The sequence below is a fragment of the Trichoderma atroviride genome, chromosome 1 (genome assembly GCF_020647795.1).
Source record: "Trichoderma atroviride chromosome 1, complete sequence".
In the NCBI taxonomy this organism is placed as follows: Eukaryota; Fungi; Ascomycota; class Sordariomycetes; order Hypocreales; family Hypocreaceae; genus Trichoderma; species Trichoderma atroviride.
The window spans coordinates 2,874,279-2,900,487 of NC_089400.1; the positions used below are offsets into that span (position 1 = coordinate 2,874,279).

The following is a 26,209-nucleotide window of genomic DNA, read 5'->3' on the forward strand; positions in this document are numbered from 1 at the left end:
TGATTCGACAGCATGAACGAAGGACTCACTGTATAGCAAAATGGCACGTGTGGGATGCGACGCAAGCCAATGGACGAAGCCGCCGTTGAAATCCGGCTGCGTGTAAATCAGCCGCCCCTAGGCACGCACATCACACGGATCCAAGCCAAGTGTAGCCGCTCAGCTCAGCAAGGCACATCCTCACCTCTATTGCTTGAACAGCTGCTGCTGCCCAATAATGTCCGTGACCAACAAGGGGCGGAGATGCACCTTCATTCCCGGCCAACCTCCGATCCAGCGCCGAATCCAGCCAGCACGAGGGCATCCACATCCTGGGTCCGGAAAAAAGGTTGCGATAGAGTCCAGACCGAGCCAGAACACTTCCCCTCCACATAATCCCAGGGTCCTGGTACGAGCTTTGTTCTTTTTCGGGACGTTTTTGTCAAGTCGTGCGCATGCGCCGGGACAGGGGCTCACGATGGGGATTTTCTATTTCTTGTTCCCTCCATTCTGCGTTCGAGGTCTGTTCATCGTAACCCGACATCCAGTCGAGGCGAGCCCGAGGCTACCGGGGAAGACCGAACTAATAATGGGACGCTCTCTGCTTGTTAGAACAGAGGGCGGGCATCACTTGATAGTGCAGGGAAGTTGAGGAGTTGGTACCTTGTATTCCGTGCAGATTCAGAATCATCATCAAAACTTGGAATTATGAAATCATAAGCACCACCTGAGACTGGATTGCGTGGCAAAACTGGAGCAGATCAGCACGAGATGTCCCGTAGTGAACCCACGAGGCTGTTACTGCAGATGCTGGATCTTGGTTGCGTGAAACAAGACAGTGCTATCTAATCTGATGCGAACATTGTGTGCGTGGAATCCCCCGCAAAGAAGGGCATGGCAAAAGCCCTCCTTACCGTGACTTAGTGCAGGTCAGCAATGTAGAGCTACCACTTGGACACTGCCTAACGTTAGTGCCCAAAGAGTAGCTGATACCTCCCTTTGACTCCCACTGCAAATTGTAGAACAGAAGGAACCACCTACAGCCACCAAACAGTCTGCCTGTCTGCCTGTCTGCATCTCCCAACCTCCTTTCTCGTCTCTCTCTTTTCATCTCATCCCATCATAGACCTCAGTCTCGAACCACGCATAACACGCTGTTTTTGCTCCGTGATCGCCGCACCGTACCTGCGCCAAAAGATGGGCCAAGCAATGCAATTGATCGGGCGAGCTCCACGCGGACTGGCGGCACTTAGGCCTGCTAACAGCCCCATGCCAGCAGACGAGCCTCCTCAGATGATCGCGACACTCCCCATCACGCCAGCACTCGACACACGCCCCAAGCAACTGGTTCAGGGACCTTCTTTTTCCACGGCGGCCCGCAGGTACCGGTACCGTGATGGCCGAGAAGCTCTCCTACGAGTCCTACCACCCCCCTCCATCCACGCCGCCGCGAACAAGCTCAAGATGACCCAGCCATGTTGGAAGCCCTCAGTTGACTCAGCTCATAAGGGCGTGGCCCTCCCCGTCTTATGCGCCTCGTCATCTTTCGAGCTGCAGCTTGCTATTTGACTGCCTTTCGTCCGCCGGTACCGTGCTTTTCTTGATTGCTCTCTGTTTGTTTATTCGCCTGCATTACGATTATAATACGCCCCAGGCTCCCCGGAGCATAATACTGCCATATATATTACGAGAAGTGCGTTTGGAACTGCTATCCATCAGCACATCAGCCACATAGTCGACAGCTATTCGTCTATTACTACGACGGTTAATTCTACACTTCCTTGATAGGGAGTATTGCGGGCTGAAGAGAACAACTGCTATCTAATCTTACGCTCTGTCCCCTACGACGACAATATCCTCCATCCTTTCTTCACACCCCTAATCACTTCATCCACAATATGTCCGCTTCATCTCAAGGAACAACTCGCCCTTTCAAAGGGTCGAAAAGCAGCTCTTCACAGAATCCTCTTATGGAAGTCAAGATAGACCAGCATTTCAAAGCCAAGGTCTACACCTCTGGATCTACCATTGCTGGCCATGTTGCTGTTCGCGTCCTGAAAGACACTTCCTTCGACCATCTGGACATTGTTTTTGTTGGCATTTCTGCCACACGACTCGACTTTGTTCAGCAGTATCCTTCTCACTCTTTCAGACCCTTCTTGAAGATTCGCATGCCCATTCAAGAGTCCGACATGCCACAAGAACAGGTCTTTCGAGCCGGAAACGAGTACAAGATACCATTCCACTTTGTTGTACCTCACCAGCTCACCATTGGAGCTTGCAACCACACCTGCTTGTCACCCGAGGTACGGGAGCGACATTTACGTCTTCCCCCCAGCCTGGGAGCTTGGGATGCCGATGACCAAGCCCCAGACATGACCCAAATTGAATATGCTATTAACGCAAAGGCTATTAAGCGTGTAAACGGAGCTGCCGTAAAGGCCTTGGAAGCGCACCATGTTCTCAAAGTCCTTCCTTCGCTCCCTGAGGATGCACCCCTCGACATCACTTTTCGAGATGAGTGGTATAAGCTGTCCAAGACCAAAACCATTCGAAAGAGCCTGTTCTCGAGCAAAACGGGCCAATTCACTGCCAGTGCCATTCAGCCCAACGCTGTCATGCTTTCTGCAGACGGACACAAGTCCTCGATGACAAGTGTCCGTGTTAATTTGGAATATGCTCCATCCTCGGCTGAGACGGCACCTCCCAAGGTGAACTCTGTCACAGGAAAACTCGTATCTACCACATTCTTTAGCGCCGTGCCGATCGATCATCTGCCGAATCTGGGTAGCCGGACAAACTGCGAGAGCACTCCTTGCCTGAATTACACGACAACGCACTCGCTATTTACTCTTCCGGTGGAGTCTATGTCGTGGATGCAGAAAGACGCGTCATCGCACTCCCGCAGAGACTCGGGTTATTCGAGCACTGTTATCGGAGGAGACGCCTCCGAAACGGATCACTCGGCTGCCGAGGGAAGAGAACGACAGAATAGCAGAGGCAAAAGCTCTAAAAAGCCGAAGCTTTCGACTATCAAACACACCACCGATCTTGAAATCCCATTCACTATATCCAACTCGAACAAAAAACTTTTCTTACCAACTTTTCACTCATGTTTGATTTCTCGAACGTACACCTTGCAGCTGAGCTTGTGCGTCGGTCCCACGAATACTGCCATTGCGCTTTCGGTGCCTGTGCAAGTTGGCGTCGAAATGGTCTATGAGCCACAGGATCACGAGCTTCCCAGCTTTGAAAGCGCGGTGGCGGAAGAAGAGGCAGATGCGTATTTGCAGCCTCGCGTCATCCACGTTCCAGAGCCGCTGCAAAATGACAACCGGCTGCCAGGATACAGCGAACTGAGCCGAAGAACCGTTAGCATCGCTTAATATCGATGTTATTATGAGCATATAAGATGCTAATCTATAACTATCGTTCTTTATTAATTTTCCTTTGTTTTTGTTTCAATTATGGCAAGAAGCCTATTTGCGAGTTTATGAGCATGGCGTTGAGGGCTAGGATATTTTTAAGAATGTGTAAAGCCACTTTGGGCATATATTGCAATAATAATTTCATAAATATCATATCTGATCATATATGATGTTGAAAATGATTTGTCATTTGTTACTTATTCATCTCATCGAGAATTGTCGCCCATATAGCGGATTTGGTATGTAGCTTAGATGCTGTTCTGTCGACATGCTTGGAGACATTGAATTAATACGCAGAATACGATGAATGTTCCAAGACATTATGAAGTTGTATGGATTGACTACTGGCATAATAATTCACGAACATTTATATAATTAGTATTGCTAGTATGAGCCAATCCGACTTCTGGATGAGACTAAAGAAGCCTTTAGTCAGTCTATCAACGGCATCCGTAAAGAGAGGAGACGGCTGGCCTAAGGCTACAAGATTCCGTATTTTGCGCTTTCGACAAAGGAGCTGCTGTATATAAATCATGTTAATGCTGAGCATAAGTCAATGCCAATCGACAAGAAGACTCTGAGAGATTCAAAGCGATTTGAAATGAAATGAGACCTTGAGAGCTATCGGAAGCATTAGGAAAGTATCGGGTAGACAGATATATAGGTCCTGAGGGATATGACAAAGCTAAAAGCTAAACTCACCTTGGCTCTACTAGGGGCTGATCTTGAAGGCCTTGTAGCCATACACGGTTGATATATATATGTAAAGAAGAGCGAGGTATCCCTCAGGTGATGCAGCATGTTGGTGATACATGGCAAATACCTGAATATACACGTGATGAGGGTAAAAGTCACAATTCTCGTAAATGAACAAAGCCCTACCTTACCTAGTTATCAACTCGCTAATGTCGTGAAACGTGGATGGAACTATATGAACGAGTCTTTCTCACCGATTCAGCTTTCAATTTTTTTCTCTCCTTGAAAAATTATCTATCCACCTCCCTTCTCTATATATCTTTACTACAATTATTTTATGTCCTCCATTATGGCAAGAGGCTTCACATTTAATGATACTTATGCATATCCATCCCTGTGAAGCGGCCCGTCGTCCATCGCCGCACACGACAAGGCCGGTAACCCTCTCTTTCACCCACAGCGACAGCACATTCTGGTGCAAACAGTGTAGCAGAATGGTCGCGTTGATTTGATCCTGTCAGAAAACCACAAAGCATCAGGCCATGTGCACGAATGGCCTCCATCTGGGCGTCCCTCTAATCAAAGCTCTGCAAAATTAGAGACAATATGCCGCCTTATTTATTCAGTGTCTATGCATACCGCAGCATGTCGAAACATAGTGAGGATCTCTCTCTCTCTCTCGTCGAATATGTTTTAATACATGCTAACATACCTATCTCTAGGCCAGTAACAAGGAATGGGGCCACTCGGTACGTGGAGGCCAAGGGTTACTTATAGACCTCAAATTCCTGGCTTCCGTGCACCCCAGCGTGTGATTCATGGCCACTGCGTTCGTGTTTATCTTGGAGATGATGCCGTGGCTGTAGCCCGTGTAGAGACGAGTTCGATCATGACCGAGGAGTTTTTGCTGCACACTATCGAATACGGTATCCATGCCGACATCGCTTTGCTATACCAATTCTTCTTTGAAGCGCTCTGGACAACACATACAAAACGAATCGCCCAGGAATTATCAAGTGCAAAGTGAAGATTATATTCGTTTATCTGCCAAGATACACGCTGGGAGAGAATGCTTATTTGGGTTCAGTTCCAACCCAAGTAAACGAACTGGACTTTTCGAATGATCCAAGTCCTTGAGCTACAGACGAGAGCGCCGATGAACGAGGCCGGTATACCAAAACCCCCTCTACAGACGCATACCCCATATGAGTCCATCTACCTCTACGGCGGCCAATAATCTCATGAGTGAATGACACATTGGATTTTCACACCATCCTTTGCCGTCCATGCAAAACAGAGCCTTCTTGAGAGGAGTATATACACATACCAAAGAGCACAGAAGTACTCACTCTTCTGTTGGAATGACTGAAACGGCAGACCCGTCAATGAACCCCTATATCAGGATCGCCAGGAAAGACTTGAAGGATAACCCTCACACTGCCGCCCATCGTTCCTAGCTTCACTTCACTGCTTTCTTACCTCAGGTCTCCTGATTATCGAACACCACCATGGCTAGATACGAGTGGAAGCAGGAAGAAGCACGCGTCTTCACAGCCTAGATCCTCGCACTCTTATCAAGTAGCATCAAAAACAGCGAAAAAAACCTTTATGGCGGGAATCTACTAGTCAGTCATTCAATCTCGCCGTCTACAGGCCGAAACCTATTTCTCCGCCACCTATTGCCAACGCGTCTGGTCAAACAACAAGAGATGCGACGGCTCCTCGATTCTTCCTAGAAATTGATGTTTCCAAGTGGCAAAATATACCAGATTCTGTGCGTTAACAACACCAATTAGGCTTGAGCAGGATATATCTTCCTGCAAGAGAGGAAGGAGCGTTGCACGCAACTGAAGGCGATGTTGTTGCTGATTCGGCGCTGAGATTCAAACCTCGATGAGAATTTCTATTCCAATGATGCTCATATCTGACGAGTGTCACTCAACCAAAATCGACGAGTTGAAATTATAGAAACAGCTCCGAGATATACGACCAGTAGCAAAATTTGGCCGCGGTGGTGCTTCCTCAATGCCATATGCCTCGCAGTTATTGGCACTATCAAGAACTTGGCACAACTTCTTTCCGCCATTTGTGCGCTGGCGACAAATCAAGCAACAGAGATGCTTTTACATCAGATGTTCCTTATGATATGGACGAACCCATCATCAGATGAAACAGAGACGTCTTATATACCGGTAGGCGCTGGGGGGGAGCCACTACTGCGGAACGGTTTATCAGCAGGCCGAAGTCTGTCACATCAGCCATGCTTCGGTTCGCAAGAATCCCCAAGTCAATCACAGCTCGATACTTTGGGAATTGTGCTTCTTCTATGAGCATCTTACGGCGGCGGCATCACGACGCCCCTTGGATGGTGGCGGGATTATACACTTGCTGAATTACGAGGGGAAAAAAAAATGGATACACTGGATTTGCATACAATTATCAACATTTCGCAAAATTGCTCACCACGTTAGGCCCAGAACGGAGGAGGAGGTAGCGAGATATCTTTATACACATCGGTCATGACGCACGCCTCGACGTTGACAAGGGACGACATTAATAAACACTCAGAATGTCGGGAAGCGTATTCAGAACAGCGTCGAAAGCCTTGAATTACGGACTTGTCAGCTCTGGAGCAATACTTAGAGCTAATGGACGCCGACTGATATTGAGACCTTATTGAGCATAGTCATCTCGATCGAGGAGTTACATCTCTACATGATACGGGGAATAGACAGCCGGAATATCCTGGATGAAGATCAAATCATTAATTAGGTAGATTCAGTCGAAGCTCTGTAAGGATAGAGATCCTCTTAAAGCTTTGTAGGACACACACACATAGGTCATATCAACTAGCCTTTCAAAACTTAGTTCTTCTTAGATCCATTGGATTGTTATGCTATCAGAATATCTCGTTGCGAAGTGGGAAAATGAGATTATAACAGTTTAATCAGAAAGCCTGTATAAGGCACTATAGATGGTTATATATATAACATAACGCAACATGTAAATTCATCGCTCACTAGAAAAGCATCAACAGCAGCCGTATAAAAGACATATACACTGCCATCCCATCTCCCACCATCTCACCTCAACCTCTAGTCAAAGACATCCGTGAGATATCTCTCGTTGCGCTGCTTGTCCCACCACGCTTGGGCCCGCTCCTCGGTCACGTCCTTTCCGTCAGCCTCACCCCTTTCCTTGACGAGCTGAACGCAAACAGCTTCAACAGCTTTACCAACATCACGACTACCGCATACAAAGACCTTGGCGCCCTGGTCCCACAGCTTGTAAAGCTCCTCGCGGTCGTGAGCCATCCGGTGCTGAACATACTGGCAGCCGAGTGACTTGTCCGTAGCGCGCGAGTAGGCCTTGCGCATCTCGACGGCGCCAAGCTTCTCCCACCTTTCGAATTCCTCAGCGTAGAGGTCGTCAACGTCTGGGGAGCGGCAACCGTAGAATAGCAATGCCGGAGCAACCTTTCTGCCGGCGGCAATCATGGCTGCGCGCTCCTGGATGAAGCCCCTGAAGGGTGCGAGGCCAGAACCAACGCCAATCAAGATAAGAGGAGTGTTTTCTGCATCTGTAGGGAGATGGAAAGCCTTTGACTGGCGAACAGCAACATGGAATCTCTCGCCAGGGGTAAGAGATGCCAGGAAATGAGTGGCCACTCCAAAGTAAGAGCCTTGACCAGATAATGAGGGTTGCTCGAGAACCGAGTAGGTGAGTGTCAGTTTGGAGGGATCAGCCAATGGAGAAGAAGAAATGGAGCTGTTAGATGTGTCAGTCTACGACTCTAGAGTTTACAAGCGCATGGCCCATGTTGAACTTACTATTGGCGGACACGCATGGGGGGGAGCATGGCCAAGTATGAATCCAAGGGAAGTTCCAGAGAGGGGAATCTCTCCAGCAAGTCAAGAACAGAGATTCGCTTTGCACCAATCTCTTGTGGGTAGTCGTCTCCGGCCAGCTTCTCAAGCTTAGCCTTGAGTTCCTCATCCTGAGCAAGCTCGATCAATACAGAGATGTTCTATTGAAAAAGTAGTCAGCGCGCAGTGCTCGTTGTTTGTCGTGTGAGATGTACTTACCCTCTTGGTTGCTGGCTGGCTGAGCTCAACATATGCTCCAAATACATCACGGGCAGAAATAGGCGTGTTCGTGGGAAGGGAAGTTGCCGCCTCTGAATGGATCGTCAAGACTGCATCCCAGGAAAGCTTGAAGCGACGGAACACCCTTGCTGTTGTGTCTTCCGGGTTTAAAGGTAGGACGGCCAAGTAGTCGCCAGATCGGTACGTCATGCCAGTAGGCAGCTGGACCTCAATGTGATTCTTGGCGGGTCCGCTCGCCGTCAGAGTCTTAGCATTGATGACAAGCGCTTCCTCAACATCCTGTCGGAGTGTCGATTTGCGAGGAAACGATACATCGACAACCAAACCACCACCAACACCCTCGGCAGAATCCGCAGCGGCACCATATTTTTCTTTCAAAGCGGGCCAAAGAGATTCGTCCTCCCAAGCTTCAAAATCGCTAAACATGTCACGATCAGCGGCATCCGTGGTGGCAAGCGGCACGAGGCGTGTGGCACCACGCTCCTCCATGGTCGAATCAACAATTTTTGGAATGCGATGGAAGGTCTGAACCCAGTCGTGGTGACCACAGCCAAAGACGGCATAGGAAACACCTTCCAATTCATTACCCTTGAGGCTTTCAATCCAGCTTACAAAGTGAGCAGCATTGGATGGTGGCTGCCCCTCATATGAAGCAGTGATGATGACCACGGCACGGTCTTTGGGAAGTTTTTGGTTAGCAAAGTCCATAGGAGCCAGATCAGTAACTTTGAAGCCGTGGCTTAATGCATCAGTTGCTACTCTCTGGGCCAAAGCTTCGCAGGTGCCGCTGTTTGATCCGTAGTAAACTGCAAGAGGCTTCTGAGATCCCTGGGCCGCTCCGCCAGCCGCCTTTGCATCCGCGTGATGGTCTCCCGCAGCACCTTTACCACCAAGCTTTCTCTCAAGCTCTGTCGGAGTCATTTCGTGTCTGAGAGAAGCTCGCATAAAGAAATCCTTCGGCCTGATAGTTAGAGATGCAACGATCTCAAGCTGATAGTTAGGATCGTCAAGAGTAAAGTTGAAGTTTTGGAAAAGCATAGCCATGGCGAGTGTAGCTTCTTGGAGAGCAAAACCACGTCCTGTTTTTGACATGATTTGTTAGCCATTATCTCATAAATCAGAATTGTAGATAAGCCTACCAATACAGCCTCGCTTGCCGTTGCCGAATGGCTTCCAGCTGTTGGGGAATGCTGCCTGCAAACGAGCAAACTCTGCGTCGAGCATACGCTCTGGCTTGAAGTCATTGGCGTCATCTCCATAGACCAGAGGATCAAGGTGTGATTTGGCGAGGAGGCAAGTGATTGGTTCACCCTTGTGAACGAGATATTTGCCTCCAATGAGGGTATCCTCAAGGGCCTCAACCGTGAAAGCTGGAATTGCGGCGCTGAGACGCAGAGTCTCTCTCAAAACCTAAATCTCCACTGTAAATATTTGCTATAGGAGGAAGGAAAGAAATGAATGGGGGGAAACAGCTGGTTGGTACATACTGCTGAAATATAGGGAAGCTTAGAGATGTGCTCGACTTTGGGGGCTTCGCGTCCAATGATTGTATCAACTTCCTCTTGGACTTTTCGATAGGCGACTGGGTTCTTCAAAAGATTGTAGAACGCAAATGACAAGGTACCTGCAGTTGTCTCGTGGCCCGCAATCAAGAAAGTAATGAGCTGATCCGTAACACTGGAATCAGTCAACTTCTCGCCAGTCTGTGGATCGACTCCTTCCAACATGGCTGCGAGCAAATCTTTTCGGTCAGAGGGATTCCTTTTTCGTTCCGCTACGACTTCGTTGGCAGTATCACGCATGATGGCGATGTCGTTGAAGAATTTCTCATTGGCAGCGCGGTACAAGAAATTGGGTGCGAAACCAGGTCTCCTGTTTCGCCTGCTGGATTCCGCCAGGAAGTCAGCCATGGCCTGGACAAACGGATGCATCTTTTCTTGGTAATATGAGTTGAATCGATAATTCATGGAGCAGAGAGCGATTGTATCCAGGGCCAAACGGGTGAAGTCCTCTGATACGGGGATGGGGTGGTTAGGACCATGGCGAGCCCAGCGCAATGAGAGCTGTTTGGCAATGTCTTCCATCTCGTCGAACATGTCGCGGATGGGCATCGGTCCAAAAGCCGGAACCAGCACACGATGAGCTCTGCCCCAGTTGGGCTCATCGGTGTGTGCAGTGAACAAACCATCGTGAACACCTTCTCGCACAATCTATGTGATCATAGTCAGTACTCGGTTCTAATAGGGAAGCCTGTTTTTATGTGAAACCAAATCCCCCCTTGAGCGAGAAGTTGACATACCCGAAGCACTGAGCTAAGAGACTTTTGAAAGCGCTTCTCGTCACAGACTTCATTCACAAGCGCCTGGGTATTGACGAAAACAACGGGCCGGGTGCCCAGATGGAGCCTGTAGATATCTCCTATTCAACTTCATCAGTACCGACTACCAGTAAATATGATTTGGGTATGTATTTGCAAGTTTGATGTGGATCGACATGTGTGAATTCAAGTATTAAATCATACCATATGTATTCGCCAAACGAATAAGATCGTTAGTCGGTTGTTGGGAAAACTCGCCAAGGTTGCCCAACAAAGGCAGTCCAGGAGGCTCAGGAATAGGAACAGCCTCCGCCATTATGATCGAAAATGAGACCAAGAAAGAAAGAAATCAAGTTGCAAAATGCCTGGATATCAGAAATCCAAGCTCGATTGGAGTTATTTGATAAGAAACGACCAAAGCCCAAGTGCTAAACGCTAGATGCCGTTGGTCAAAAGGGGGTGGGATAGCTCTTTTGTGCCTCTTTTTTTTGCTCGAGGACAGCCCCGCGTATTTATTTGCGATGCTCGTCCCCAGCGACATCCGGAATCCAGCCTAGCACAAGCCAAATGAAGCAGCTCATGGCCGTCGTTTCAAAGGCAATGTCATCACCCCCCACTCTCCCATTCCATCTCTCCATCCAGCTCCAACAGAGCTCCCAATGGCAGGGCCAGAGCCCACCGTTCGGGGGCTTCAGCACTGCCGAATCGTGTGTACAACGTAGTACTAGCGGGGAGGCAATTGGCCATGTGGGCTCCAAGCCAGGGCGTCTCCCGAATCCCGTGTCTGCATTTTGAGCTCCAGCGTCCCTGGCCCTATTTTCTCAGCCCTTTCACTACGCCAGACCAAAGAAACACGCAGCGGCGATCCCGCCCACTGGGCCGCCGGCGGGTCTCTGCGCCTCTTGGCTGCTTAGCGGCATCGTGGTGGAGCTGGCAGCTGTGGTATCAAATGCGATATGTACAAGTATGACCTGTTGGGCGAACTGCTCTGCTCTCGGCAATGGGAGGATCCTCTATTTTGCCTGCGTCGGGGATCTGTCGTCCCAGCGGCCGGCTCTTGGTCCCGATTGCGGTAGAGCTGCCGTGCCGGATTCTGTTGGCATGACTAGCTTGGGCGTTGATGCCACGGCCACGGATATCAAGCGCGCCATATGATGAAACACATGGAGTCGAGCGAGCATAGTTGGGCAACAACGCCCAGAGTTGCAAATAAATTGACGGATAACACGCAAGCTAATGCAGCCAGTTGCGCTGATCCGGCCAGTGATGACGGGTTTGCGCCCAGTCGGATGAATTGTGTTGGAGGTTTGGAGAAGCCCTAGAAACCTATCGCCGGTCGTACGTCAGCGGGCGAAGTAATGCAGATGCGTTCATTGGCCATGGCCAAGCACCAACCACTTGAGGTGCGCTCTCTAGTGCAGCCTACAGCATGTACAGCGCTGCAAGTCCGCTGTAAGCTCACTAAAGCAGCCTAGCTGCAAGGATTACACGAGTAGACGAAGCATGCCACCACGACTGCACTCCATGTGTTGACGCCCACGGATGAACTGTAACGTCCATCTTTTCCGCCAAACAACACCCGTGTAACACCTCCAAAACCCCGTTGGATATTACACAACCCAATCTGCCTACCCAATTCAATGAAGAGATAGGTATTTCACTGCCAAATCCGTCTCTCCGTCTCCGTCCCCGTGCGTCACACATTCTTTCCCTTTTTCCCTATTTTCTCACTTCCTTTATGCTGGCAAGCTGGGCCTCGGCGCCTCGGCTTACGGCGGTGGGGCCGAAATTCTTCTCGCTGCCGCTTCAACTGGCCCTCAACATGTGCATCAGAAAAGCTTCCAAAGCAGCTTCTTTTTTTAATTTACGAGTAATACCACTCCGTATCTTCGTACATCGTGCGATCCCTCAATTAGCGGCCCCTAAATCGGAAATCTGCCACTTTAGACAAGCCCCGAATCCCGGCTGCCCCCCTTTGTTCCGTAGACTAAACGTGGGTGGCGTTCTTTAATTCTTTACTTCTTTATCTTGTTGAGATCTTCAGCGAGTTGGCCATTGCCACGCTTTAACCTGCCAGTCATGAGCATGAGGGTCAAATATTAGCTACTTACAGTGTTCTGAGTTTGCATCTTCAGACGTCCTAACCCCCGTGCCTACAATCAACGCATAAGTGGCTTTGTATGACGAGTATCACGCATATCATAGAGCAAGTCTTCGTTCCTTAAAGATAGTTATAGTCCTAATTGATAATATACATGTTCGCATACAAAGCGGACGGCAAAAGCCACGGCCCCCTGCTAGTCAAAGGGTCCTCAAACCAAGATGGGCAGCCCCCCTTGTCCATTCGCTGTGAATTGCGGCCAAAATAAGTCACAAGAAAGCAAAGAAAATGCACCAGAGCCTTGCGCCTCTCCCTTTCGTCATGCCGCCTTGAAGGTAGGCAGCTAAAGGTGGCCTCAGTACATTGCGTGCGAGCTACATGCATCATATCTCCAGAGTCGTGTGTATAGCCTTCTATCGTCGTGTCATCAATCGATGTGCGCCGCTGATCTGTGTGCGGTGAAACCAGTCATTTTGAAACCTCATTTCAATTTTTCACTTGCTCTTTATTTATTAGTTGTGTTTTTTCCTTCTTGATCCCTCCACGCTCTGCTAGCTCATCTCATCATCAACCCCTGTCGGTGAAGACATGCGTGGGTACAATACCAACCAACTCTAAAGCTAGGTAGTTTAGAACCACTTAGCTCCTGTTGTAGGCTACTGATGGATGAAACTTTGCGCAGAAGGATGAGCAAGATCAACGGTCATCGCGGTTAGAGTCGTCTCTCGAACCTCCGCCGGTAAATCTATCCCGAAGCCAGTTTAGAGCTCCAGCGGTAGCAGATTGTCGACCAGTGTCAGCGTTATCTCCGTCCCGGCGGCTGCTTTGTGGCGGACTGTCTTGTCTCTGACGCTCTCTGTAATCCGCAACAGTCATTCTAGGACTCGTTGGGGAGAGAGAGTTTCGTGAGCTTCGCCGCTGCATCCGTGAAGTATCATAGCCTGATGAGGACCGTACGCCCCATATCCGGGACCTCTCTCGCTCTCTATCATCTCGCTGACGCTCTGCTGGAGACGAGACACCCCAGACGCGATGCCTCTCACGCTCACGTTCTTGTTGTTGTTGCCGCTCCTGTTGTCTCGATGAGATGCTTCTCATGGCCTCGTTCAGCCGGCTCTGGCTTTGACTTGGAGGCCGAGAGAGCTGGGATGGTCGGGGGCCAGGGATTGGAAGCGGGCCGCTACGGTTCAGCCCGTTCCCAGACTCATCATCATCCGGTTGTGATGGCCCTGATCCACTAGGGCCGGGTGCATTTGCGCTCCCATTTGCATTTATACCGCTGCTGCCGTCGCTACCCTTTTCAATTGATGCTCGGCACACTGGGCATGTGTTGTGTTCCTTGAGCCATAAAACGACGCATGCTTCGTGGAACCAGTGTTTACAAGGTAAGAAGGCGGCCAAGTCACCCACCTTCATATCATCAATACAGATGGTGCATTCGGTTTTTGAGTCACCATCCAACATGGAAGCGTCTACAGGTCGTCGGCTTAGGTTAGCAAGCGCTTCGGTCGACGCTGGCGGTGCTGCGTTTGATTGCGGATGCGCTTCCATGAGGTTTGTGATGATTTGGTCCAAAGCTTCCTGAGAATAGACGGCGTCTCCTGAGATGGCGTGTGCCGGATTGAATAGATTCAGAATCTCCTGTAGCCCTCTCGCAAATCCTGGAGAGTGGCCGCCCCCTGCCTCCCGAGCACCTCCAGGAGGCGCCGCATCGCGCAAAACGTTGTTAAAGAATCTATATATGGAGCACAGAAGATTAGCTCATGTAGCTCGCCGTTGGCCGGTGGTTTAACTTACGCTTGAAATGGGTCGCCATGGTGGTCGTACGGAGGGGATCCCCCCGAGGAAAAGAATCCCGAAGATGGTCCAGAGAAAATGGTGACAGACGCACTGCCACTGCCGTTCGTGAATGTAGCGCGATGAATCTGCGGCCCTCCGAATCGACCTTCCTCGCCTCCTCGTTGTTGTTGAAACATGCCAGGCCCTCCTGGTCTGCGTGGCGGCGGTGGTGGTGATAAATCATGTATCAAGCCAATAAAGCGTTCAAACACCGGGTCGACATCGGGTTCATGGTGAGGAAAGCCAGGTCGATCCCTAACACTGCGGCGGTAATGAAAGCCGTGTGGGCCCATGTGTTCTTCTATATCAGCTTCGTCGGGGTCTGAATCATGGCCGTGGTCATGTTCGTCATCATGATCGTGGTCGTGGTCGTGGTCATGGTCGTGATCGTGATCGAGATCGTTGTGGAAATGGTATGGGTCATGAAGTTCGGGTGACGTCGACGCCGAGCCGTCATTAAAGTCTCGAGGATCGCTGTCTGAGCTTATCTGTATAATAGGTTAGCCAAGACGGGGCTACATATAGATCAATAGGACGGGAGACGGGAGATGGGAGATGAAACATACGATTTCCGTGGCCTCGCTGCTGCAGTCGGGGCATACTAAGCCGTGGTCCGCGCGGTACCATTCATTAGAACAGGCATGGCAGTAGACAACCTCACGACTCGCAGTCGCCTCGAGATGCCCATTTGGGCGACCTGGAGAGTCCATTTGTCCCTTCTATGGGCCAAAGAACGATGTCGGAGATCGCTCGGCTGGTATCAGCCAGAGAGACGGAGCGGGCAGAATCCACCGCACTCGAAAGAGATGGATTAGGGAAGGAAAGGGTCGTTGAAAAGCAAAATCTCTCGGTAGCGTTTCGTCAACAGGTGAGAAGATGGCGATAGATATTGTACCGGGCGCACGCGCTAATCAACCGGGGAAAAGGACCAGCAAGCGGCGTGCGAAATGATAAATAGGACCCTGAGAAGGCTCAAGAGAGGAAGCGTAGTTCAAAAGTCGCCCCCAGCTTGTCGGTGACGAAGGTTGTGGAAGGAGAAAATAAGGCGCCGAAAAGTGATGAGGAAGAGAAGAAAAAGACAGAGTGCGCCAAAAGGGGAGATTATTAGGCAAAGAGCAATATTGAGAGAAACGGGCTGGCGGCACGAGATGCTAGTGGTGGTTAATTGTGTTTGTGCAACATCATGTTCGATACATGTCCAAGAGGTAGGCGAGTGACGTTTTTGTCAGCGATTATTGGGACCCTGGGCTAGGCTGGTTGAGTCAGTGAATGGCGGCACTTTAGTGGCCCAGGGAGCTTTGACACAGGTACCGGATAGTGGGTGCATTTGCTAGGCCTGATGATGTACTTGTGTCTCGGCGACGCTGCCCGCCCTCTATAACTTCAATGTTAGGCTGCAGAGGGCGTTGTAACTACAGGCCATCATAGGATCAACGAAAAGGCTGGATGGGAACGGCACGCACCGCATGTGCATGGCATGCAGCCTTTCTATTTGTTTGAATGTATCGGCCAGCCTTATTATGGCCGTCGTTAGGCACAAGCAGCCAAGGCAGACTATCATTGCCTTCCCAGACTGTGATAAAGAATGCCTTGCTCCTCTTTACCCTTTTTCTATTTGTCCATCTATCCTTTACTTTACTTTTCTTGTGTTTTCGTGCAGAACGCAGTACTACCCCTCTTGTAGGATTATTGGATCCTCGTCCGGTGATTATGTGACTGTCTTTTGAGCTCTCGTCAAGGTAGCATTCTGAGCTTTTGATATGTCATCTGTACAAGTTGTCCAAGTACTGATATATAGCGGTTGTAGCTGCATCATAACTTTACGACGCCAGATGTGCGGAGTAAAGCTCGTGTATCATGATGACCGAATACTACTGCTTCTATTAGGCGTCTCATATCTGCTTGCGATTATCCCCCTGCAGAAATGTATGCAGGGTGGAATTACTCGGAGCCTGTGGAAGCCCGTAGAAACCGGCTTTCCGATACTGAGTTACCCTGTTGCTCCTCTGCTTCATTGGGGGCCTTGGGCTTGTAAGGCCCGAGTAAGCCTGAGGAGCATTACACTCAACTTATATCACTACTGTTACAGCCCAAGCTATTAATGCGTTGTTAGTGGGTTGAGAAATCCTGAATGAACCTATCGGATCGCAGCATCGCCATTCACTCACTCGAGCTCTCACATATCAAATCTTTGGCAAATTCGGCATGTTTAAGGCATGAATCGTAAATTGAGAATTCAACGCATGTCCTCAGGCTCCAATCCATACCGATACATGGCATGGCACTTCTGTCAGGCTGTTGTCAGCCATATTGCCTAGTCTCGATATGTGATATCAGGTGATTGCTACGCTGGCTTCTTGTCCCGTTAACTCGATTTCCTGGCTATTCAACCACATCGTTTGTTCGCATAATTCGTAACGTAGGTAGAAACAAAGAGCACTGTCCACGAGGGGGTCGCCGAACATCGTAGCTTGATGGTTTTTTCTGTGTTCAAATTTGTTTTCGTTCGTATGGCATTTGTACAGTGTTCGTCTATTAATTCTTCCAAAATAACCTTACTCCTTCGACTGCTTCGACTTATCCTCCTTGTCCCACTCAATCAACTGCTTTGACCAGCTATCAAAGAAAACATCACGTTAGCAAAATTGTAGCCCCTCTCCACACAGCATTCAAGAACACCACGTACTATCGGCTAGGGTGCCATTCCCACGGCTCTGGCTTGTGCGCCCATCTTTCCCGGTCGGCGCTGAACTTCCACACAATGGCGACGATGCCGAACATGGTGGCTCCGGCAATGAGCGTGTTGGCGCGCCAGTTGGCAGGCTGGGCGTACCAACCACCAGAAGGCGACCAGACGTGCTTGGGGTAGCTATATTGTTGTGAGTCGTCGCGAAATAAAACGGTCAAAAGTTCGTCGTTTCGGTTTCGAGGCATAACTTACGGGACTTTGGCACCACCACCCTAGTACTTTGGTTAGCTCCATATCTCTGCAAAGATCTGATTTCTTTGGCAACTTACCATCTTGAATATGTATCAAAAGACGTCTGTTTAGGAGTCTCTTGGTGCGCAATTGAAGCGGATAATCAAAGCAGTTTCGCAAGGAATCCCGCTATCAAATGCGAAAGAAGCCAAAAGCATCGAGAGGTTCCCGCCCGCCAGCGCCAGCGCCAGCGAAATGACGCCGGCCCGAAGTAATTCCGCCCGTAGTGCGCCCGCCGAAACTTGCGAAAAAGCAGAGTGGGCAAAACGGCTCACACGACTTTTTGGACAAAATCGAACGCAGAAACTTTTCCGACAAAGGCACTTCGGGACAGCGAACATCGTCTGATCCCTGCCTCAACCTCGACCAATCTTTCCTTGTAATTCTTTTTTTCTCTTTTTCAGCTCTTTTTTTGCGTTGCCATACCTGGTGTCCTCGTCCCAATTCGTGACCTCGAGGGGCATTGGAGGGGAATTTTTTTTTCTTCATACCATCGTCCATCTTACATATACATATACATCTCTCTCCCACCACGACCACATGAAGAGGATACGACCTTCACGATGGAGCGGCCAATTGCTCCAGGCTCGCTGCGGAGCCGGCATTGCAGCAACTAGACAGCCTCTCTTCCTCGCCGTCCGGTGCCAATCCACCTCTCCGGCCGCCACTGCCAACGACTCTCCAGACCTCGACTCACAGCGACCCCCCCCTCCCCGCACCCTCATTCGACCGTGCTGCGCAGTCCGCCAAGCTCGCCGCCCTACATGCGCGACTCTCCCTCCCCAGAAAGATCCCTCTCCAGACCCTGGCGAGGGCCCTGGTAACGCCGTCCGCCGACGCCAACCCCAACTTCAACAACTCGAACCTCGCCTACCTGGGAAGCACAATCATCAACTACCATGTCTACGAGTATCTTGTCTGCAAGTGGCCCCGCCTGCCCATGGCCATCCTATACGAGGCTCTGAGAGCATATGCCGGTGATGCGTCCCTGCAGCAAATCGCGCGAAGGTGGGGCGTGGAGTCTGCAGCTGCACCCGGCGAGGAGGTCGATCCTGGTCTGCTGCAGTGGAAGGCGGGTGATGAGCAGATGGTCAACACACGGTGGGGCTATATCCGTGCGGAAGCAGCCAAGGGACAGGCCTGGAGACGAGGACTGAGTAGCCGCGTGGTCCTGGACGACGACTTTGGCGATCAGGTCAGCAGCTCCGAGCCCGAGAAGCTCGAGTACAGCGGTCTTCAGAGCGAAGCGTTTGGATCCGTTGTTCGGGCTGTCATTGGTGCCATTTATACCCACTGCGGCCGTGAGGAGGTCAAGTCTTTTGTCAAATCACACATCTTATCCCGAGAACTCGACCCTTCCAAACTCTTTGAGTTTAAGCTACCAACCCGCGAATTGGCCATGCTGTGTGCCCGAGAGGGCTTCGAGGCTCCCGTTGCGCGATTGGAGAGTGAGACTGGTCGATTGTCTCGCACTCCCGTTTACGTGGTGGGTATCTACAGCGGCAAGGAGAAGCTCGGAGAAGGCGCCGGCCCTAGCTTGGATGTAGCTCGCCGGAAGGCCTCCATGGAATCACTCAAAGCCTGGTACCTGTACAGCCCAGGAAACAAAGTACGAGTGCCCAGTGACATGATGGAAGAGGGCGCCAGACCTTGGACAGCGCCACACATCGACATTGGTGAAATCATCTAAGCGGATACAGCGCTGTTTTACTCTATGGTGGCAATAATGTTACAAAAAAAAAACATCCGGTTGGGCTGGATCTCAGGTATATATATGTGTACGAACTGAATGAGAAAGAAGAAAAGGCACGGGGGAGTGACGGTTGGGTTTATGAAGTCGGGACGTGTAGGCTTGGGTTATTAGAAAAAAAGGCCCTCCCCCACTGTATAATACAAAGCATATTGTAAAAATAAGTTGGAAACTTTTTCTTGCACGAGAAACACCCAAAGCGTCCGAAGAAAAGGATAATACAGAATGACATACAAGCCAAAATAGGAGCTTTCCTAAAGGCTAGAAGGCTATGAAAAGAAGGAGGGAAGAAAGAGAGCTGCCTCCTTGATCTAGCTGAATTGGTCGCCGTGATGAAGAAGAGATTCTTCTCCCTTTTTGGCCATGGCAGTATAGCTGTCGAGTCGGCGCTGCGTTTCGGCCTGCTCACGCAGCTGCTTTTTGCGCTCATAGACGGCACGCACGGTGGCCTTGATCTGGTCCTTGCCCTCGTCATAGTTGGCTCGGGCGAGCTTAACGACGCTGTCTATCTGATCAGGGGTGTAGACAAAATTCCAAGTGCTCAAAAAGTCCGAAGTGCCAGGAGAGACGCCGGGAACCTTGTCGTTGGAGAGAAGAGGCAGGTAGACGACAGCAAGGCCTGCGTCGGGCTCCATCAGTTGCCATGAGGTGTCATCGGTGACGGGCTTTGTGATGGGTGGGGAGTCCGTAGTTCGTTCCTCTGTTGTCCCTACCCATACAGTACAGTAGCCGAGCTCCCCAGCTTTTTCGTTGCCTGGCTTAAACTTGAATTTCTCGTCCTGCTGTGACGGCTTGGTAGCATCTTGCTTTGATGCAGTCTCGCGGAGATCCTTTTGTTTAGCTTGGGCTTCTTCTACTTTGTGTTCTGCTTCGGCAGGTGTAGCAGCCTGGGCTTCAGTCAATTCCTTTTTTGCTTGCTCTGGTGTCTCATCCTTGGGCCAGCCAGCTCCCAACGGCCATCCCTTGATACCTCGTTGCCGTGCGTAGCCATCCGCCACAGAAAGCCAATTATCAGTTTTGATGTCAGCTGAGGCATCAAACGCGACTAAGATGTCGACATTCCGACCCGGCCGCAGCAATGGATATATAGGCAAGTTGTTCGACATTCCCGCATCCATAAGATGGATATACTCTCCATCCAAGATGCTCGCTGGCGTTGACTTGGGCAGCTTTCCGTGCATTTGATATGCAAAATTGGGAATGATGGCAGGATCTATAGGATGTACTTTGCTCAAATCGTCGTCCCGTACTGACACCAGCTGATCTATCGTTTGGAAACCAGTAATCGTTCTAAGAAGTGGTCTAATCTCGCGATAGTAGTGGCTGAGAGTTGCGCAAAACGCGCTCCCAAAAATGCCCATCAGAAGAGGAGTTCTGATCTCCGGTAGATGAAATCGATTCTCAGGTGGCACATCTTTGCCATTAAAAAAGCGCCTGCCAAGGGCCCACGTCGGTATTCCGGCTGAAAATTCCTCGCAGAAAAACTCGTAGGGGGTGATCTCAAACCACTGAAAATAAGACTCTTTCTTCATCTCCTCCACCGTAGGCAATGAATCGCGGTCTTGAGAGGCCGTTGCCTCTTCTGCCGGGATTTCGTGACGTACTGCTGTGTATATGGGCAACGGGTGTTGTCCTTGTCGCAAATACATACGTTGATTCGACAACTTGAAATCTCTAGCATCGACACCCAGCTCACCCCTTGGAACCAGATATCTAGCGCCCAGTAGAAGTCCATATATATCGACAAGCCCAAAGTCGGCGTTGGGATCTCCTTTCAACTTCTCCACCAGTCCACTCAGTAAGTATTTGCTTGTCGGTAAAGACGTCAGAGATTGGAAGGCAGTGGGTGGATATGCTATGTGGATAGATGATCTTGCTTTTAAGTGCTGTATGAGAGAGCCAACGCTTCCTTTTGCGAACGAGGAGAGGTAGAGTAGCTGGAGCCAACAGGAACCACTGACGCCAGCGGTATAAGTAACGCAGTCAAATAGTCCATCCTCCTCGGTCGCAAACATGGAGCCGCTCCCTGCTATTAATGCTCGCAAACCCCCTCCCGATCCGCACATGGCAATGGTGGGCACATCGTCAGGGTTGATGTCCTTTTCCTTGAGTCCAAGGTAGCTTGCCAAAGCTGCTCGCGTTACAATTTTCCGCCGCAAAAGATACTCTTTCTCCTCGTCACATAGTTCCTCCGAGACGCGCACATTGGCGGAATATCGAATCTCGCGGTTTACCAAAGGGTCATGAGCCTCTTGCCATATCTCATCTGCCAATGATCCTGGAGAAACTGATAGCTCCCTTTGGAGCTTCCTCACGTACATGGGAATATTCTTTGACCATTCGGGAAGGATAGCATCTACCAATCTGTCCGACAAGTTGGCCCATTCAAGCTCAGCCGTGGCAGATAGAAACTCGAACCGCCGGGCAAAGTAAGCCCATGCACCATTGTCAGATTTTTCAGTGACGAGTTTGTTGGACTCATCAACGCCGCCATCTCGTCTCCCTTGGTTGTCTCTATCAGCCTTTTGAGTCTCAGACAAGCGTGCAAACTCTTCTGATGGGTAGAGCCACCAAATGAAGAGTCCCACGGAGAGTACGACAGCAGGTATGCTTGTGCGTTGTTGGCGTTTCAACTGACGTTTTGATTGTGTGAAGAAGCCACGGTCTAATTGAGCAAGATATGCTGGCGGACGATTTGTGGCTCGTAGGCACGTGTTGAGAGATATCAACGGCCTTGGTAATTTCGCGGGATATCTCATGGTGGCGTTATCTGTTGAGGCTCTGCTCAACGCACAACAGCTTCAACTAGCCAAATTACCAATAAAAAGACAACATTAGCCTCGAAACCAGACGCGCTCAGTTTATGAAATCTTCATTTCCTGCGGGCTGTGGAAGCGATTGGGTCGGCACAAGAGAATGCGATTTTCACAAATGCAATCAGCATCAAATCAAATTTATCGCGTGATGGGACAAAATCACTGAAGGCAGCGCTACTGTACCTTTGTTGGCGTAGATCTTACGTCAATGCGAAAAGTACCTAGCTCGGTTCTCTTAAGAGGACCACGCCACTGTAATGCAGCAGTTTAGCATGTGGAAGCTACCGCCATAGATGGGGCTAAATGCACCTACCTAATATTTTCCTGCCCTCTTTACTCTCCCCAGGCGCTCACAACAGCTAACTGACCTTTCTTTCCTTTGTTAAGCCTGGCATTGAAGAGGAACCTGAAGAGGAAGTTGCCCAGGTTCGTGCTGCCTACTGGGCTAGAGCAGCCTAGTAGAAGACGGACAATGACTCTTTGGCCAGGATTAGTGACGCATATCAAAGGCACCTGGCATGTTACACACATGTGGCTGTTCTCTAAATTTGTAATCTTGCACATTTTCATTTCATAGTAGGAAATATGAAACTGTCTTGCAATCACTGGTTGAATGCCTACTACTAAATGAAGATTGACAGAATACTGGTCTATTGCAGCTTTCTGTCAGCTCACTTGCGTTCATCTCTGATCGCATATGAGGTCTTGCGCGCCTACCAGTTGTTCAAAAGTTGCCAGTGCTCTTACCCCCGTACCTACTACTAGTACTAGTAAGCACTCCAATGAGTACCTCGAGTGTACCTTTAAGCACAAGCCCCCGAATATCCCAGGTGGGTGACTATCGCACACAGCACATATCAGATAGCGGCTCGTTCCGAGTTGCCAGCAGGTACCTCTTAGTGGATGGGCAGGTGGTGGGGTTGCCGCCTTTTCAGTGGGGCACAGCAGATCTCGCATATTTTTTGCGCCCCAAATAACTTTTTTTTCCCTTCGCGACGGACTCGCTTGCATCTCCAACCTCCATTTATCAACCCTGGGACGCCAGCCGCCGCAGTCTTTCTCTTTTCATTATTTTTCTTAGGTGACAGTGCATATCAACCAAAGGTGAGTCAGCGATTGATATTTGGCGGCAATGCAGCTTGCGAAGTGCGAGCAATCTTACTCCTACTTGCTGCTTGCCCTCTCTCCAGCGGGTTGCCAGAATTACTCACGTTTTCTTACTTCAACAGATTTACCAGCACATCGCCTTATTCCTCCCTCGATCGCGAATCCTTTCCAAGTTTGAACCACTTTCTCTTCATCATGAGCGAATCAGAGGCTGTACAGAACCCTACCGAGGCTGTTGCCCCCGTTGAGGAGACTCCCGCTGAGGAAACTCCCGTCGCTCCCGTCGAGGAACAAGCTGCGGTTGAGCAGCCTGAGGTGGCCGAGACCGAAAAGAAAGATGGCCCCAACATTCTGAAGACGACGGCCAAGATTGACCGTGAAAACCTACAAAACAATCGCAAGTTCGATGCCACTGCCCGCAAGGTGACTGATGAGCCCGAGGAAATCAGAAAACAGGTAACGAAAGCCCAAACAACCCAAAGCCAGGAAGAGAGCCACTGTTACTAACTGGAGAATGCAAAATAGGTTGAGTTTTACTTTGGCGACTGGAACTTCCCTCAAGACAAGTTCATGTGGGAGACTTGCGGAGGCTCAGAGAACAAGCCGATGCCGATCGAGAAAATCCACTCCTTTAAACGCATGCGAATCTTCCAACCTTACAGTGCTGTCGTTGCTGCTCTCAAGGAGAGCAAGCTCCTCGAAGTCTCTGGGGAGGAAGGCAAAGAGGTGGTTAAACGCAAGGTCCCCTATAAGCCTGTCCCCACCTCCAAGGCCAAGGCCGAGGCGGCCACTGTCTACGTGAAGGGATTCGGAGACGAGCAGCCGGACACTCAGTTCGAACTCGAAAGCTTCTTTACCCAGTTTGGTGAAGTCAACGGCTTGAAGCTTCGCCGTACCAACGAGAACCTGTTTAAAGGTTCCGTCTTCGTCACCTTTGCCGATGAGGAAACAGCCAAGAACTTCCTTGCCTTGGACCCTGCTCCCAAGTGGAAGGAGCACGACCTGAAGATCATGTCTAAGCATGATTACTGCGAGGAGAAGAGTGATCTTATCAAGCAAGGAAAGCTTGTCCCAAGCGCGACGACACAAAAGAAATTCTACGAAGGTCGTGATTTTGGAAAGAAGAACACTCGCTCTGGAGACCAAGACGACTGGAAGAAGCGACGAGACCAGGACCAGAAGAGCGGGTTCAGAGGCGGTCGTGGCGGTCGTGGCGGTCGTGGCCGTGGCCGTGGAGGACGAGGTCGGGGAGGCCGTGATGGTGGACGTCGCGACCGCGACTCAAATAGACAAGAGTAAGCAACCTCAACTGCTATCAGCAAGCTTGGACTTTGAAATGGGCTAAACTAACGCGCTGACCAGGAAACCCGTGGATGCTGCCGCAACCAACACTAAGAGACCCCGTGAGGACGACGCTGTTGTAGCACCAGCGGCCAAGAAGGTTGATACCAAAGACGAGTGAATAGGCTGTCAAGGGTAGACAGATTTTCAATTCGCTATTCCATTTCCTCAGGCTAGAGGTGCTGGACAGCACTTGGGCTGAGTGTGTAAGCATCATTCATCAGACGGGCCATGCACGAGTTGGGCTTATCAGCATCTGGCTCCGGGTTGCCCCAAATCAACAATTTATGGGTTTAATATTGCAAAAAATATTCCAGTTTGTTTCGGGTGTCGAGTATGCATCGATTACATGGGCACAGTTTTCCACCACAGAGTGGGTTTTTGACTGAGATAGTTGGTCAATCCATAGCAGCAAACACATTCAAGCTGCACTTTCTCATTTCCTTCTGCGTTTAACCCTTTTGTTTCTCTGTGACGTCAGGTTATTCCGAGCAAGAGTATCACCGACATTCTGTACCCAATATGGCTTACTGCCAAAACATGTCGTGTTGTGTTGGCCTCGCGGTATCCCTGTAGTTTTCGAATCCCACGGTCATCATCATCACGAACGAGTGAGTCAGCCAGTTTGGCCATCCGCTGTCGGCAAACTGCTGGAAATCAGATTGCAAGATGCTAGAAACTCTCCGTTTCTTAGTTCGAAGTCGTGCAGAGGCGGCGTTTGTTGAAATGCACCCTTGTTGAGGCAAAGCTGGAAGAGACGAAATACGACAGCCATTGCCATGGAACCGCGCAGCTAACGGAGAGGCAGGTCATTAAATCCGGTACCTACCTAGTAGCTTTGGGCGTTTACTTTGAGTTTCCGCAAACCTGAACCTGCCAACCGGTCTACCACGCATAGAAACAAGACCGGAGGTTTAGGGCGACGATTATCTTTGCGATGCTTATTTTCTTGTCTTTTCTTGCTTCGCCCCGTTGCATGGATGCGATGTCGCTCTCTTCCTCGTCCTCTTATCCTTCCTTTCGTGTCACTCGTATCTGCGCATGATTCGCTGTTCAAGCCCAGATAGGAAGTGCATGACGGCAGTATTGCTAAGCGACTTTCGCAACGGAGTTTCCGTGGGCATTTTCGACGCACAAGACCCAACAGACACCGTTGCAGTCCCCTTTAAAGCCGGGACCTTTGCTGTTTAAACTACGGAGGTCGGCCGAGGCTACCAAATAGGCAAATGGGCAAGCCTTCTCTTTTGCCCATTTTTTTTTATTCGCCGTCCGGGCATTATCATCGGTGCCGTATCGGCGATGGTTGGCAAAAAAAAAAAAAAAAGGGCGGCATCCCGATCTCCAGTTTCGATCGGATGAAGCTGCCGTGCGGTCAGTTATCAACGGGCTTTATACTGTAGGAAGAAAGGAGATGTGGATTCTAGCATGTAATAGAAATCCCCGTATCCCGTGCCCTGTTTTGTGATGAGGCTGTATTCCTGGTTGGTTTTTTTTTTTTCCTCCTGCGATCTTGTTCCTGGTTTCTTTTTTTTTATTTAGTCGGAGGCCTTCGCCCAGTCATTTCGAATTTATAAGAGAACTTCATCGAGCTTTTTTTTTATTGGATTGGGGTCAATACTACTTGGTGTCGCGTGCTCTTTTTGGGATTGACTTGATTTCCTTTTTTGTATACTCGAAACAGTATAACAAGAGGTACTGCTTCGCGTTTGCGCCCCAAGACTTCCGTTTGCGGTGGGAGAGGCGATTAAG

General features: G+C 50.0%; 8 protein-coding genes across 8 annotated transcripts; 4 read left to right on the plus strand and 4 right to left on the minus strand.

Moving 5' to 3' along the window:
• Positions 1–799: 799 nt before the first annotated feature.
• Positions 800–1,548, plus strand: TrAtP1_001071 (uncharacterized protein; the record flags this gene model as incomplete). Its single annotated transcript, XM_066110845.1, has 1 exon — positions 800–1,548. Exon 1 carries the CDS (start codon positions 1,177–1,179, stop codon positions 1,546–1,548), a length of 372 nt encoding a protein of 123 aa, XP_065966918.1. The 5' UTR covers positions 800–1,176.
• TrAtP1_001072 (uncharacterized protein) lies at positions 1,264–3,850 on the plus strand. Its single transcript, XM_014090994.2, has one exon. It carries the CDS (start codon positions 1,878–1,880, stop codon positions 3,363–3,365), a length of 1,488 nt encoding a protein of 495 aa, XP_013946469.1. The 5' UTR covers positions 1,264–1,877; the 3' UTR covers positions 3,366–3,850.
• A 3,182-nt stretch (positions 3,851–7,032) lies between these two features.
• Positions 7,033–11,810, minus strand: TrAtP1_001073 (uncharacterized protein). Its single transcript, XM_014090996.2, has 7 exons — positions 10,731–11,810; positions 10,509–10,627; positions 9,697–10,419; positions 9,349–9,619; positions 8,189–9,288; positions 7,934–8,130; positions 7,033–7,871 (listed from the first exon to the last, which is right to left on the minus strand). Exons 1-7 carry the CDS (start codon positions 10,840–10,842, stop codon positions 7,199–7,201), a joined length of 3,195 nt encoding a protein of 1,064 aa, XP_013946471.1. The 5' UTR covers positions 10,843–11,810; the 3' UTR covers positions 7,033–7,198.
• A 1,513-nt stretch (positions 11,811–13,323) lies between these two features.
• On the minus strand, positions 13,324–15,176 carry TrAtP1_001074 (uncharacterized protein; the record flags this gene model as incomplete). Its single annotated transcript, XM_014090997.2, has 3 exons — positions 13,324–14,362; positions 14,425–14,954; positions 15,033–15,176. The coding sequence occupies 3 exons, from the start codon at positions 15,174–15,176 to the stop codon at positions 13,324–13,326; spliced, it is 1,713 nt and encodes a 570-aa protein (XP_013946472.1).
• A 1,845-nt stretch (positions 15,177–17,021) lies between these two features.
• TrAtP1_001075 (uncharacterized protein) lies at positions 17,022–17,487 on the minus strand (the record flags this gene model as incomplete). The annotated part of the gene is made up of 4 exons (XM_014090998.2): positions 17,022–17,082; positions 17,153–17,335; positions 17,408–17,427; positions 17,485–17,487. The coding sequence occupies 4 exons, from the start codon at positions 17,485–17,487 to the stop codon at positions 17,022–17,024; spliced, it is 267 nt and encodes an 88-aa protein (XP_013946473.1).
• Positions 17,488–17,641: 154 nt separating this feature from the next.
• On the plus strand, positions 17,642–19,136 carry TrAtP1_001076 (mitochondrial 54S ribosomal protein mL44; the record flags this gene model as incomplete). Its single annotated transcript, XM_014090999.2, has 2 exons — positions 17,642–17,703; positions 18,032–19,136. 2 exons carry the CDS (start codon positions 17,642–17,644, stop codon positions 19,134–19,136), a joined length of 1,167 nt encoding a protein of 388 aa, XP_013946474.2.
• Positions 17,734–22,203, minus strand: TrAtP1_001077 (uncharacterized protein). Its single transcript, XM_066110846.1, has 2 exons — positions 21,835–22,203; positions 17,734–21,699 (listed from the first exon to the last, which is right to left on the minus strand). Exons 1-2 carry the CDS (start codon positions 21,953–21,955, stop codon positions 19,508–19,510), a joined length of 2,313 nt encoding a protein of 770 aa, XP_065966919.1. The 5' UTR covers positions 21,956–22,203; the 3' UTR covers positions 17,734–19,507.
• Positions 22,204–23,314: 1,111 nt separating this feature from the next.
• TrAtP1_001078 (uncharacterized protein) lies at positions 23,315–24,581 on the plus strand (the record flags this gene model as incomplete). The annotated part of the gene is made up of 3 exons (XM_014091000.2): positions 23,315–23,575; positions 23,645–24,414; positions 24,482–24,581. The coding sequence occupies 3 exons, from the start codon at positions 23,315–23,317 to the stop codon at positions 24,579–24,581; spliced, it is 1,131 nt and encodes a 376-aa protein (XP_013946475.1).
• Positions 24,582–26,209: the final 1,628 nt, after the last annotated feature.